The 14,401-nt window shown below is 36.4% G+C and overlaps 1 protein-coding gene across 1 annotated transcript in view; it reads left to right on the top strand.

Annotated features, from left to right (window-relative positions):
• adam12b (ADAM metallopeptidase domain 12b) overlaps positions 1–14,401 on the top strand; it is a 184,268-nt gene that overhangs the window by 71,227 nt on the left and 98,640 nt on the right. The window contains exons 5-8 of the mRNA XM_051646093.1: positions 2,395–2,471; positions 4,994–5,177; positions 10,496–10,561; positions 12,270–12,341. Of these exons, the coding sequence (XP_051502053.1) occupies positions 2,395–2,471; positions 4,994–5,177; positions 10,496–10,561; positions 12,270–12,341 (399 nt within the window). The remainder of the gene's footprint in view (positions 1–2,394; positions 2,472–4,993; positions 5,178–10,495; positions 10,562–12,269; positions 12,342–14,401) is intronic.

The raw sequence follows: 14,401 nt of genomic DNA on the forward strand, positions 1-14,401 counted from the left end.
GTCCTGGAGATCCTTAAAATCAGGACATTATGAAAGACAAATGGCCTGTTTTCACTAATATAAGCCCCAGAATTTACTCTGCCAGCCCAGTGTATTATTTAATGGGACTATTAGCTAGTGAGTCATAATTTGTAGCTCTGGCTGTTTAGATGTCCTCCATCTATGGATGTTCCTGGTACATTCTTTGATATTTTTGGTCTGCTAAATTTTAAGGGGAAATGGGAGCCACAAGATTGCCTTGAGACAGATAAGTTTTTATGTCAAGGATTTTTGCCATCAATTGCTGATTGCTTTTGACAGAGTGGCATGTTTTTGAGAGATTTGACTGTCCATGTGAGTGTTTTTGAACATATTTGTGAGTGTGGGGGCAGTTAGCCTGTCCAGTCTGTGGCTACCAATTGGTATTTCCACAAGAAAGGCCTCTAGGGGACTGGTGCCAGCTATAACAAGGGAGAATATTTTCTCTGTAAAATAGACCAACATACACTTCTCTTACTGGCAGATAATGTGTGGTTTCATTCGAAGACTGCTGTTTCACTATGACTATTGCAACGTGGCACAATGCTACATGATCCCATCAGACCATTAATGATCAGACCAAAATTATCTGACATATCTTGCACCTGGACTGGTTCTTAGTTCCAGCTACACAATTATCAAATTTTATGGCTAATTGAAAAAAGAACTCCCTTAACCTGATCTTTTGGTCTAAAATTAAAGTATTTGGCCAACATTTCTGGCCTTCATAGAGTTATTTGCTAATTAGTCTCGGCCTCAGACGGCATACCCATGGACCGGCCACACTCCGTTCATTGACTTGTGATGCATATTTCACAGAAAAATTGTAAACCCTTGCTGAAATCACCAGTTCTAATCTGATTGGCTCGCTTTACGCAACTTCCGGGAAAGTAAATATTTATGAATCAACCTGAATAGAATAGGTTACTCCAGCAAAACTAATTCATGTCTGTAACATCATAAGTACTTATTATTTTTGAATGGACAGAAATTCTCACAAAGATGATGAAAAAATGATCACAAAGTCCATATAAATTTTCCACTATTATTTTCTTATTTTCTTTGTAACAGTTAGTGGAGACTGCCACGCTATCATTTGAATTGATTTATTCAACTTTTTTCAACACAACAGTTTATAATTTATATATAATAGATTTTTAGATAACCCTGACCCTGAATGGCACATAAAACCAAAACTTGTCAATCAAACGATCTCTTCCTGCCAGTGTTGGGTGTAATCTGATTTACTTAGTTTCTGTAGTTACTGTAATGTAGTTACTGTTGTAGTACTATACAAAGAGTAATGTAGCATATTACATTTTAAATTCTTGTAATTAGATTACAGTTACTGATTTTAAGTTAATTACTGTTAATTACATTACTTGGGTTATGTACATTTCTAAAATAATTATTCATGTAGAACACTTTTAAAACATGAATAAGGGATCATGACATGCCTTTTTTATTATTTTAATCTGTTCCTTGAGGTTCACTTATAATATTAGTAAAGGTTTTTTTTTGCACAAAAAACAGTCAAATATTTGTAAAACATGATAATTCTTCACTCTCATTATGACCTTCTGTCAGAAACGGTCGATTTTGGTGTTGCAACTCCTTAAAGTCTGGACAGTAAACGGCCACTGTTATGATTGGCTCTCTGCTCTTGACTGACCTTCTCTCTCTCCTTGCCATCTCACTGCTCACCAATACTGGGCGGGGCTACGGAAGTGATAAGGTAAAGCAGTCGTTGACATGTTGTTGTGGAGGCGGTCAGATGCAAATGTCTACCACAGTGTGACATCACAATGTGGAGCAAGTAGAGAACGAGTCGTTTTGGCAGCTTGGTTTCAACAAATGCACTTTTTGCAGTGAGGAGCAAGTTTTGAGTTCAGAAACTTAAAGTGTGTTTTAATCGTACAATGAACTCTTATATGTTAAAATTTGATTACTCATGTCATGACCCCTGTAATATGTACGTCTGTTTGCACTTTTGTGACAGCTGAAGGGTTTGTACCCCTAACAAGTTATCGTATGGGAGAAACGAGTGTATGACTAGTGTGTGACAATGATAAAAGTGAAAATATAGACATTAATTTGAATTCATTATACAGAAAATAAAAAATGTTTCAGTGTCAAAAGTGTTTTAGAAAGTAGAAAGGGATTTAAAAGAAATTTATATTGTGGTTACTTGTAGTAAGTAATCTGATTACAATTTTAGGAGTAATTAGAAATTTAAGTGGAGTATTTTTTTGAGTAACTTGCCCAACACTGTTCCTGTCTAAGTGGGTGGTTCTTGGAAAGAAGCCTTAATGCTAATAGTGAAAAGTCTGCCTACAAAAGACTATTCGCCCTTGACTTTGCTTGTTGGTTTTGCAGATGAATTGCTATTACCATGGCGAGGTCCAAGGGCAAGCCCATTCTGATGTCAGCCTTAGTACTTGCTCTGGTATCAGGTAAGCACTGTTCGGTGCCCCTCTATCCCATAATAGACTATTTGCTGTAATTGTCAGCAGTATTGAATTCTAATTTTCAAAGTTGTTAAAACTCCTTAAAAAAGTTGTTTAAAGCGTGTGTGTTTTAGTGTGGAAAGCTGTTATGAAGTTTAAGTTGTCGAACATTTATTGTCTCAGATATTGTCTTCAGTGGACTTTACAACTCTTCCTATATGAAGGGGCATTTAGAGACTATAAAACCGTGAGATTAAACATCAGTAAAAGCTTTAGTATCATCCCATGCTTCATTGTCCTGGAGATAAGCACAAAATGTTGTGGGACAGCATTTAACATGTTGTGAAAGACTTGAGCAATGCCATTAAACATAATTAGAAGGAACATTTGGCTACAGTAAATTTGTCGTAAAGGACGATTTTTACGGCAGAATACAGTTGAATAAGCATCAGTGCTTTTGTCTAAAGTAAACCAAGCCCCCAAGGGCTCTTGGTTGTAATTACAAAACACTTTTATTAAAAGCTAACCATGTTTATTATTGCAAGCCCTGGAGACCTTCAGGTCGGCAGATGTTAAGGCTGTATCTGTCACACAGAGGTTTACTGTGGTTCAATCAATTCCAAGACAAAAGTGATTGTGGCTTTTTATCCTCACTATGTCTCTGGGGTGTGTGCAAAAGCATCATGTCAATTTAAATTTTTGTAGATAAAAAGTGTTTGTATAACAGTCAGTGACAGAAATCACCTATTTACATTTCTAAATTTGGTTGGTGCAACTGGTCTTCCACAGATAATTTGCTTGGAACTGAAAATTATGTCATCATTTCATGATTCTCAAGGAACACAAAAATAGTTATTATGAAAATGTAAAAACTGCTCTTTTCCAAACAATAAAAATGCATGGAGACTGACTGTCAAGTTCAGTTTTGCTTGGTTTATTAAGTAGTTAAAAAGTGTTTAATTTCTGATTTGGTCATGTCTTTTCTCACCTGCTCAAAAAATGTAGATGCGTGACACCCTTGGGTGTGGGGCTTTGCGATGGAAATTTTACTTCGAAGTAAAATGCTGAAATGTGCAATACTTTACCGGTATATCAGATTGCCATACTGTTAGAATGTTTCTGCTCAGTATTTTCTGGTTGAATTTTTGCAGCCGAAGATTTCAGTTATAAATTGCAAGGAGTGTATCATCAGATATAATTTGATTTATCATTCCTTCTCCAAGCACCGTTTTGATGTATCAGTATTTCTTGAGATTTTCATCTATTCTATCTTGTTATTATATGGAGAAGTAAAAGCCCACTCTTCATCCCATGGCCTAATTCTGTAGAACTGTATCTCTGACATACTCCCTTCTTATGCCATTATCTCTCAATAATATCTTTCAAAGGATTTTCAGTTTTTTTGGCGTATGACCCATGGGCGTATAATTATGATTATCATTATTTGTCACTGATATACAGTCAGACATTAAAAAAATCCACAAACGCAGATATTTCACTTTCTGGTGAGTAATGGGGTGTTTGCCACAGGGAGGGAGGGAGAAATTAAAATTTATACAACCGGTGTCATTTTAGAGAAACATCCATATCAACCAAATTCCCTGTGGTACAAAGACAAACAAGTGGATTTATTAGAAAGGAGATATATTGGCTATAGAACTTATTAGATGGTGTAGGGTCATCTGCCTTTAATTTTCAAATTATATTCTGTTGATAAACTCAGTAATTGCATTAGAATGAGATAATCTGACATTAATCAAGAGTTAAAATTTTACAGCTGTCACCATGACTTTCAGCAAGAGTGCAGTTTAAATGAACTATAAGATTTCTACCATTACTCAGATTTTATGCGCAGCATCCCCTTTTTTTTTCTTTTTTTTTTTTTACTTTAAATACTTATAGACCATAAAAAATCCTGCACCACAGAGGAACTGAAAGTATTACCTTACAGCAGCAATAAAGCTTGTCATCACTGAGGTAAATAGTACAGTGAATCAGATTATTTCATTTGTGATGAATATGTGAGTGTTGCTTGCTCATGCAAAAGTTTTCACCATGATGGTAGGGTGTTGTGTGTGGTTGCCAGGGTGTTTCTATATGCTTGCTAGGATGTTCTGGGTGGTTGCTAGGTGGTTCCCTACTGGCCTAAGTTAAAAGACCCCACCACCAAGTATATATGTTCCTCTGGTCCCTATATATGGCTCAAATCCATACTCAATGTAACTCCATGGGATTGTTTTGCCTTTTTAGCATCTGCGAGATTATAGTCTTAACTGAATTGCTTAGAAAATTCATAGCTCAACAAGCGGCACGATTTGAGTTAGGATTCATGCCCGTGGCACCAAAGTTTGTTCAAATCCCTAAACTATAGTATGAGCAATAGCTATAGTGAAGCTTGGATTACAGTAGCAAATACCACTTATTACTTTACCTATTAGTTGCATGGTGAATATAGTGGCTTTGTGTATATTGTTTCTGTAGGGGGAGGGGACTTTTTAATATTGTTCAAATCTTCATTATATCTTCAGAGGTTTCATCTCACTTGAAAATAAAAGACTGATGGTGGAGCCAGCTTTCGAGCCAGCAAATGACACACATGTGATCTACGATGGACACCTACACTTCCCTTCTGGAACCTGTGGACATGGACATAATATATCTACAGTCAGCCATGCCAATGCTGGAGAACTGCTACAATTATTCAGCACAAGGGTATGAGTGCATTTTGTCAATGTATCAACTATTATGTCAATCTCTTGTCTGGAAAATGTCATTTTGTTTGCCTTGAGAATGAATTAACATGTATGATTCAGCTTGTGATGTCTTTGTTAATGCAGATGAGGGGATTGTAGTTGCCCACACGCCCCATGCATGCTTAAACAAGATTACTCAGCTCAGCGAGACATCAAAGGCTAACAAAATATCCCATCAAAACAGTCTTCACATTGCAGATGTTCTTATCACAACAGAGCTGTCTAAATAAGATGTTCAAACTCCATTGTATTGATTCTAAAGGTTAGCAGCACAAAGAAGGTGCTGTTAAAACTGCTCCAGGGTTGTTATATATATATATATATATATATATATATATATATATATATATATATATATATATATATATATATTTTTTTTTTTCATTTATAATTCTTATATAGATTTATAGATTCATATTACATTTTTATTTCTGTTTTATTTTAAATTTGTTCTTATTTGTTCTTTCAATTTAATTTAATTAGTTAAATGTAATTTCAATTCATTATCATTTGCATTAGTTAGTTTTAGTTTAGTTTTTGTCTCAGTGTTTCAGTTTAGTTTTACTATCAGTTTGTTTTGTTTTTAGTTTTATATTTAATATTTTAGGGCTGTCAAAGTTAAGGTGTTAACTGATATGTTTTTAAAGAAATATTGCAGGTTCAATACAAAAAGTTATGCTGAATCGACAGCATTTGTGGCATAATGTTGATTACCACAAAAATTAATTAACTCATCTGTCCTTTTCTTAAAAAAAAAAAAAAGCAAAAAATGGAGGTGACAGTGAGGCACTTACAATGGAAGTGAATGTGGCCAATTTTAAGAGGGTTTAAAGGCAGAAATGTGAAGCTTATTATTTTATAAAAGCACTTACATTAATTCTTCTGTTAAAACTCATGTATTATTTGAGCCGTGAAATTGTTTAAATTGTCATTTTTACAGTCGTTTTAGGATTTTAGGTTTTCCTGACATTACATCGTCATAGCAACGAAGATATAAATCTGGCTATAGTTTTACACAGAAATGGTTAGTAAGCGATTTTATCACACTAAAATCGTGTTAACACACATAGGGCCCTATTTTAAGAGTGCTAGCGCTAAGTGCAGCACTATGACATAAGTCATAAGCGCAAATTCAGTGGGCATGGCCATGAAATTTTTGTATTTTTGTGCAAGCATGCACTAATTATAGATGCAAGCTGGTTTGGCGAAATCGCACGCGCAAAGGGGCTGAATTAAGTGCAATTTAATTCTGAGGATTTCTCCGGTTTTTATTCCACCGTCTGCATCCTATTATATACAGTAGTTCATTCCCTCAAGCACCAGCGAGATAAACCAAGACATCACATTCATAAGAAGTTGGTAGTGTAAATGGACTGTATGCAATGAATTAGAAGAATTGAAAATTACGTTCTTTTGTGCATTAAAATGCATCCTTGATGACTGTCAGGCATATTTCTATGAGAGTGAAACAATCCTTTTATAAGCATGAAAAATGTGATTCTCCTCAGAATTTGGATAGGCTCAGTTAAATTACAGAGAATGTAAGTATTATAAATCATTTTCATCTACTGACACATATATCATGGCTAGTATTAACAGTGATTGTATCAGCACGCTCTTCAATTCTACCGGTCGATTTTGATCAATTAATTAATTTATCAATTAATTTATTGAAACACGATAAAAATAAGCCAACAATATTTATAAATTGGAATTACACTTCAAACTAAACAAAAATATAATCAAAATAACGAAGTGGTCAAAAAATCATAGCTTACCAACTGCAAACATTTTACAAACATTTTACTCTCTACAACTTCTTCCACCGGCACCAATTTGCAGTGACTTAAAAATCACTCTGCAATAACAGGTGGAAAAATACCTTTAGATTTACAAATTAGACTAGAAATACAATTGTAAATTTAAACATAATAATAATAATAATAATAATAATAATATTAATTGAAAAATAAACCATGACCTGTAGATAGTTTAAAACAAATCTCATAAAATGTATTTTTTATTATTTAGACTTTTTTTTTTTTTTCATATAAAACTCTGATTGTCAGGGACATAATTTGATATTCCACTATATTTTCAGAGTTTGTACATTAACTTTATTACCACCTGCTGGTGGAATCTCCAAACTGCAAATGTAGGAGCCGAGTTGAAACTTCTCAGGAAAATAGACTTCATTGTCATACAATACACTCACAGTTTGCACGCATACACCCACAATAGCGCAAACATTCCCACCCATGCCCACACCCAAATTGTGATTAGAATTAGCACTCTCACGAAAATTGGATAAGACGTTGCACATGGTCACTGTGCATAGTGCTGGGTTTTCCGCGGTCACGAAAATAGAGCCCATATTGTTTACATCTTGTGGCTAAACTTTTGAAACAGTGAGTATTTTAACATATAAAAATGAGCCCCCATTCACTTCCATTGTAAGTGCCTCAATGTCACCCAGGTTGTTGCTTTTTTTAAAGGTGCTATATGTAAGATTGACAACAAGTGTTTGAAATGTGTACTGCAGTCCAAATTCAAAATATTGGAGAGTTGTCTGCCCCACCCCAGACTCGAAGCTCATGCAGGTTGCCAGAATGTTGACACGCAAATTAGCCAACTCAGCATCCGTTTTAAAGGATTTCTGGGCTTTAAGCTGTCTCTATCTTCCAAAGGCACCTCAAGTATTTATCCTTGTTTTACTACGCCTCTATGGTGGTTTTTAGACGGATGGCGAGGCTTTTTAGGTCAGATGGAATATGTTATCTCTGATCCAGTTCGTTTGCTGGCTTCCATGGCTGCAGCACGCAGTGTTGTTTGCCTGCAAACTTGTTCAAATCTGGCAACCCGGTAGTGTCGAAATACTATTGGGAAATGGGCAGTGGGCGGGATCACACAGGCCAAAACATAAACAGAAATTCCGGCCCAGAATGGAAACTTCAAAGTAGAATATACTGTCTGTAGCATTGTTATTGGAGAAGCCAGTATTTCAACTTAGCATGTTTCCTAATTCTCTAATAGCATATTATGGTCATTTTATGATTTAGTACAGTAAATATATTACATATAGCACCTTTAAAGAAAAGGAGGGAGGAGTTGAAATTACTTTTTTTATTAATCAGTATTATGGTACAAATGCTGTTGATTGAGCTTAACTTGTACTGAACCCGGAGCATTCCTGTAACTGCATTACATTTCTCACGGAAGTCTAGTGCTTTTGCTATCTTGTAGCATTTTCATCTTTAATGAATGCAGGTTGTAAGGTTTTTCAATTTTATACTGTGTACCTAAAACTAAAATTAGTTTGTGGTCATTTGTATTTTACTTCATTTTTGAGTCATGAAAATGCATTGTTATTTAGTTTCAGTTTTTCCAATTATGTTAGTTTTCATTTTTATTTCAGTTAATAAAAATATTTTATCTAGTTTTCATTAATGATAATAGCACTCAATGGCACACTGATGATATCTGTATAATACTGTGAAAAGATTAGGATTAGGATGTGTATTACATTTTAGGAATGTATAATCTTTCACCGTTCGTTTGACGAGGATGCATCAGAAGGAGAATAAGACAAGTGATATCGTCGCCATGGTGACAACCGAACTGCTAGTCAAAGTTTTAACTGACTGATGTTGGTATTGAAGTTTGAATTCAGAGGGTTTGTGGCAGACAGCATCAAATTTTGTGAGATGTGAGAGTAGTTTTTTAGCATAATCTGTTTAACGAGGCAGGCAGGCAGGCAGCAAGACCTTATTCGCCCTTCATTAAAAACCAATGAGAAAATATCTAAATAAAATGTATGTCATGCTTAAAATTATTTAGAGCAGCAGTACCAGTGTACACATTAAATAACCTGAATTTCACCCTGGCACACTATTGAACATTAAACCAACTGCATGTTTTTCAGTGAAGAAAATACTTTCTTGAGAATGAAGTATATTGAATGTTTATTCAATATATCATATACATCGATTAGCAAGAACATTAAAACCTCCTGCCTAATATTGTGTAGGTCCAACCCATGCCACCAAAACAGCACCAACCTGCATTTCAGAATAGCATTCTGAGATGCTATTCTTCTCACCACAATTGTACAGAGCTGTTATCTGAGTTACTGTAGACTTTATCAGTTCGAATCAGTCTGGCCATTCTCGGTTGACCTCTCTCATCAACAAGGCATTTCCGTCCACAGAACTGCCCCTCACTGGATGTTTTATGTTTTTGGCACCATTCTGAGTAAATTCTAGAGACTGTTGTGTGTAAATATCCCAGGAGATCAGCAGTTACAGAAATACTCAAACCAGCCCATCTGGCACCAAAAATCATCCATGCAATGATCTAATCAGCCAGTTGTGTGGCAGCAGTGCAGTGCATACAATTATGCAGATAAGGGTCAGGGGCTTCAGTTAATGTTCAAATCAGCCATCAGAAGGGGGAAAAATGTGATCTCAGTGATTTGGACCATGGCATGATTGTTGGTGCCAGATGGGCTGGTCTCTAGAATTTACTCAGAATGGTGCCAAAAACAAAAAATATCCAGTGAGCGGCAGTTCTGTGGATGGAAATGCCTTGATGATGAGAGAGGTCAACAGAGAATGGCCAGACTGGTTTGAACTGACAAAGTCTACAGTAACTCAGATAACCGCTCTGTACAATTGTGGTGAGAAGAATATAATCTCAGAATGCTATTCTGAAATGCGGGTTGGTGCTGTTTTGGCAGCACAAGGGGGACCAACACAATATTAGGCAGGTGATTTTAATGGTATGGCTGATCAGTGTATGTTTATGCTCAAAAAAGCTTTCAAACACACAATAGCCCTGGAATGTGAGGTAAATTAAGTGTCCACTAAAATTGTTTTTGGCTATGCATTCCTGAAAATTCTATGTTGAAATGATAATTTAGCATGGAATTAAGTTTTATAACATTATTCCCATTGTCCTTAGGAATATTTCACTATGGGTTGTATAGAGTGTTTGAATACATCAGCAAATTCTCTTAGACAGCAGTGTAGTGCTACTTTTCTTTTGGATTTGTACTGTAAACTCACTCCATAAGGTTATTTGTCACATACAGTAATACATACTCTAGATTAAACTTTTTGGTGGACTGATGAATTTTGTTGATGTGTTACAAAATACAAATTGACAATTTAATAGACTGATTTTTATGTCTATGAATATGTTTTTTAATACATTGCAATACTTTCCCAGTCTCTCACTCACTCTGCCAGTCTTCTGTATGCCTTCTCTCATGTATTGCAGCATAAAAGAGATGTTCAGAAGACCACCAAATATGTGGAGCTCATCATTATAGCAGACAACAGAGAGGTAGGACAGAAGACATTGTGACCGCATTATAGTGACCTTACCATATCTGCCATGAGCACCTAAAGTACGTGAGGACTAAACTACTGAGAGAAAAAAATGTTTACCTAAAAAATGTGCTTCATATGGTAACATTTCAATTACCTAGTTTGATTCAAGTCTAAAAATAGTATTAAAAATTGCTGAATCAATCTGAATCATAAGGTTACACCAAAAAAAACTAATTAGATCAGGTAGAAATAGCTCCTTAAAATAACAATGGCAGGATTCCTCTTTTTACAGTGCATGAATTTTAAAAAAATGTAACAGGTTTCACAAAGTGTAAATAACCAATCACGTGTGCTTAAACTCTTATATGCTCACTAAACTGTTTTGTACAGTGTACTGTTTAAGTGCTTTTGTAAATATGAATCATTGAGAATGAAAAATCAAGGCAAATGTTCTGTCATAGTCTCAAATTACTGAATTGTATTGTTTGAGTAAAGTACAATATATGGCTCTTTGTTTCACCTTAAGAAGCCAAACCAAAAGCAGGCCATAGAGGATGGGACCTGACTGGAAGTAGGGCATTGCTCCCAAATGATCAGACAGGAAACAGGAAGTGTTGTGTACAAACTGAACATTAGAAGTGGAAAAAGGAAACTGTGGGCAACAAGAAAGCTATTGGGTTATCAGCACAGCTGTCCGTATATTGAAGTGTGTGTGTGTGTGTGTGTGTGTGCGTGTGTGTGTGTGGGCAGGTTTAAGTGGTTTACGAGGACTTTTTTTTTTTGGTTACAAAATGGTAATTACAAATTATTATTATGCTATAAATGTGGTTTATGAGGACATTTCTAGTGTCCTCATAATTTAAATCACTTAAAAAACATACTAAACGATATTTTATTGAAAATGTAAAAATGCAGAAAGTTTTTTGTGAGGGTTAGGTTTAGGGGTAGGGTTAGGGTTGGGGGATAGAATCTATAGTTCATACAGTATAAAAATCATTATGTCTATGGAGAGTCCTCATAATGATTGCTGCACCAACGTGTGTGTGTGTGTGTGTGTGTGTGTGTGTGTGTGTGTGCGTGTGATCTCGTGGAAAAAATGCTAAAATGTCTCTTTTGGGGGTATTTGGTCAGGGTAATCCTGTAGTAATTATAATTAACTTTATATAAAAGGAATAGAAATTATGGCAAGTAAGAAAGTACGTTTAATTTTGTGAATGTGTGTGTGAGTGGGTCAGGTTTTTCCTGCATTGTGGGAATTAAATGCCCCCACATACTAAAAAATATCTTAATGTAAATGCAAAAAGGTTCTGTGAAGGTTAGTTTTAGTGGTCAGGGTAGTGTCAGGAGCTTATAAAATATTATTAGCTCAGATTGATGTCGCTCTGTACAGTCATATGAAACTACTTTACTGCAAATTGTGTTCCTTAAAAAGATTAGTAAGTGGCTGGCTGACACTCTTGTCTCCAGATTGCACACACTCATATTTTTTCTTTGATTGTTGATGTCCAGTGTCTGTAAACTTCTGTAATGGTAACTTTTGAGGGCTCTTCAGATTGTGCTGAAGTACATGTTGATTGGAACGCCCCTACAAATGACATTTGAAGATGTTGCCACTCAGAGTGTCCTGTGTTGTTCAAAACCCGTCTATACTACAGTCTTACATTTGTTACAGTATGTCTTTGTTTCTCATCTTTCACCTTTGTCTTTTTCTTCTTGTTCAGTTTCAGAAACAAGGAAAAGATGTGGAGAAGGTCAAGCAGAGGCTAGCTGAGATCGCCAACTATGTGGACAAGGTATAAAATGCTAGTCTTTGCCTAAGTGAACATGAGGCCTCATTAGATCTCTAAAATAGAACTCTGATTGACAAAGATGAATGTGAGACTGCTGAGGTAAAGGACAAGCTTTTTAAATGAGAACTTCTATTGAAAGACTCAACCTGAAAACAGATGAGTGTTTAGATTATGAATTGACTGATGGCCAGACAAAGATATGGATGGATATATTGTGTTTTTTTTTTTTTTAATTTATTTTTTTATGGATGGATAAGGACTAGTACATAATGGAGGATGGGGTTTGATATTGTGTGTGTGAGTCAGGTGTTGCCTAATTGTGTGGACCAAATGTCCCCACATGGATACAGTAGTAAAACCTGAAATCAGCTACATTGTGGGACCAGTCAGCATACTAAATAATTTCATAATGAAAATGTAAAAAAGCTGAAAGGTTTCTGTGAGGGTTAGGTTTAGGGGTAGGGTTAAAGGATTGAAAATATCAATAGCTCAGTATTAAAACTATAGAAGTCCATGGAAAGTCCGTGATAGAAAAACAAAGTGTGTGTGTGTGTGTGTGTGTGTGTGTAGGTTTCACTATATTTTTGTGTGCCACATAATTGAAAATGTCCTCACTAATATAGTGAAACTTGTTGAAAACTCACTAGTGAGGACATTTTAGGTGGTCCTCACTAGTAAAAAAAAAAAAAGTTTCTAAAAGAGTTTAGGTTTAGGGTTAAGGGATAGAAAATATCAATAGGCTGCTATGAAATAAATGGAAGTCTATGAGATGTCCTCACCTCATATATTGAAACAAACCTGTGTGTGTGCGTTTGTGTGTGTGTACATGTTTATGCTACATTGTGGGGACCAAATGTCCCCACAAGGATAGTAAAACCTGAGATCATCTACATTGTGGGGCCCAGCCAGCAGTCCAACAAAAAACAATGTTTTTTTTTTGTTTGTTTTTTTGGTGAAAATGTATAAATATGGGGGAAGCCAGTGACGGCATGCAATAATTTTCGATTATTCTCATGTTATAATCTGGTGAAATTTGATACACCCAGTTACACATTTGCCCTTTGTTACAAAACATGGCAAAGAAGTCAAAATCCTCGGGCTCTGGAGATATTAAAAGACACTTACGTGTTCAGGATGAAAGCCCCGACAGACCTACAGACCGGGGACTCGATTTGGATGGCGCGGCGGGAGAAGGAATGCAGCGTCAACTGTCCAACATGTCGGTGATGTTGACGAAGATTCTTGCTGACTTGGAGGATCTCGCTGTAATACGTCGATCGATTACGGCGATGGAAATAAAATTCTCTGAGTTAGGTACAAGAGTGACTGATGTTGAAAAACAAACCGATTTTCTGGAATCTTCGGAGAGGGAATTAACCGCTAATCCACCCGTGACCAAAGTTGATTTGGAACATCTCCTTGAAAAGCTTGAAGATCTTGAGAATAGAAGCCGCAGGTATAATGTTTGAATTATTGGAATTCCTGAGCAGGACGAGGGCAGAGATATGATGAAATTCCTAGATGAGTTTTTCCCAAATCTGCTCAACATAACAGGCCACAAGATGGAAATCGAGCGAGCTCACAGAGTCCCTGCTTGTAGATCTGCTGAGGGAGATAGGCCCCAATCAATTCTGGCCAGATTTCTGAGATCATCCACATCCTCACATGGTTCTACACCTGCACTGTAGAGAGCATCCTGACTGGCTGCATCTCCGCCTGGTACGGCAATAGCACAGCCCACAACCACAAAGCACTGCAAAGGGTGGTGCGAACTGCCAGACACATCATCGGAGGTGAGCTTCCCTCCCTCCAGGACATATATACAAGGCGGTGTGTGAAAAAAGCTCGGAGGATCATCAGAGACTCCAGCCACCTGAGCCATGGGCTATTCTCACTGCTACCATCAGGCAGGCAATATCGCAGCATCAGGACCCGCACCAGCCAACTCCATGATAGCTTCTTCCCCCAAGCAATCAGACTTTTGAACTCTTGATCTCCCACGATCAAAATACATCAGCACTGCACTTTATTACTCTTACTCTTATATCTCACACCAGACTGTC

The sequence above is a fragment of the Myxocyprinus asiaticus genome, chromosome 20, assembly GCF_019703515.2.
Source record: "Myxocyprinus asiaticus isolate MX2 ecotype Aquarium Trade chromosome 20, UBuf_Myxa_2, whole genome shotgun sequence".
NCBI lineage: Eukaryota > Metazoa > Chordata > Actinopteri > Cypriniformes > Catostomidae > Myxocyprinus > Myxocyprinus asiaticus.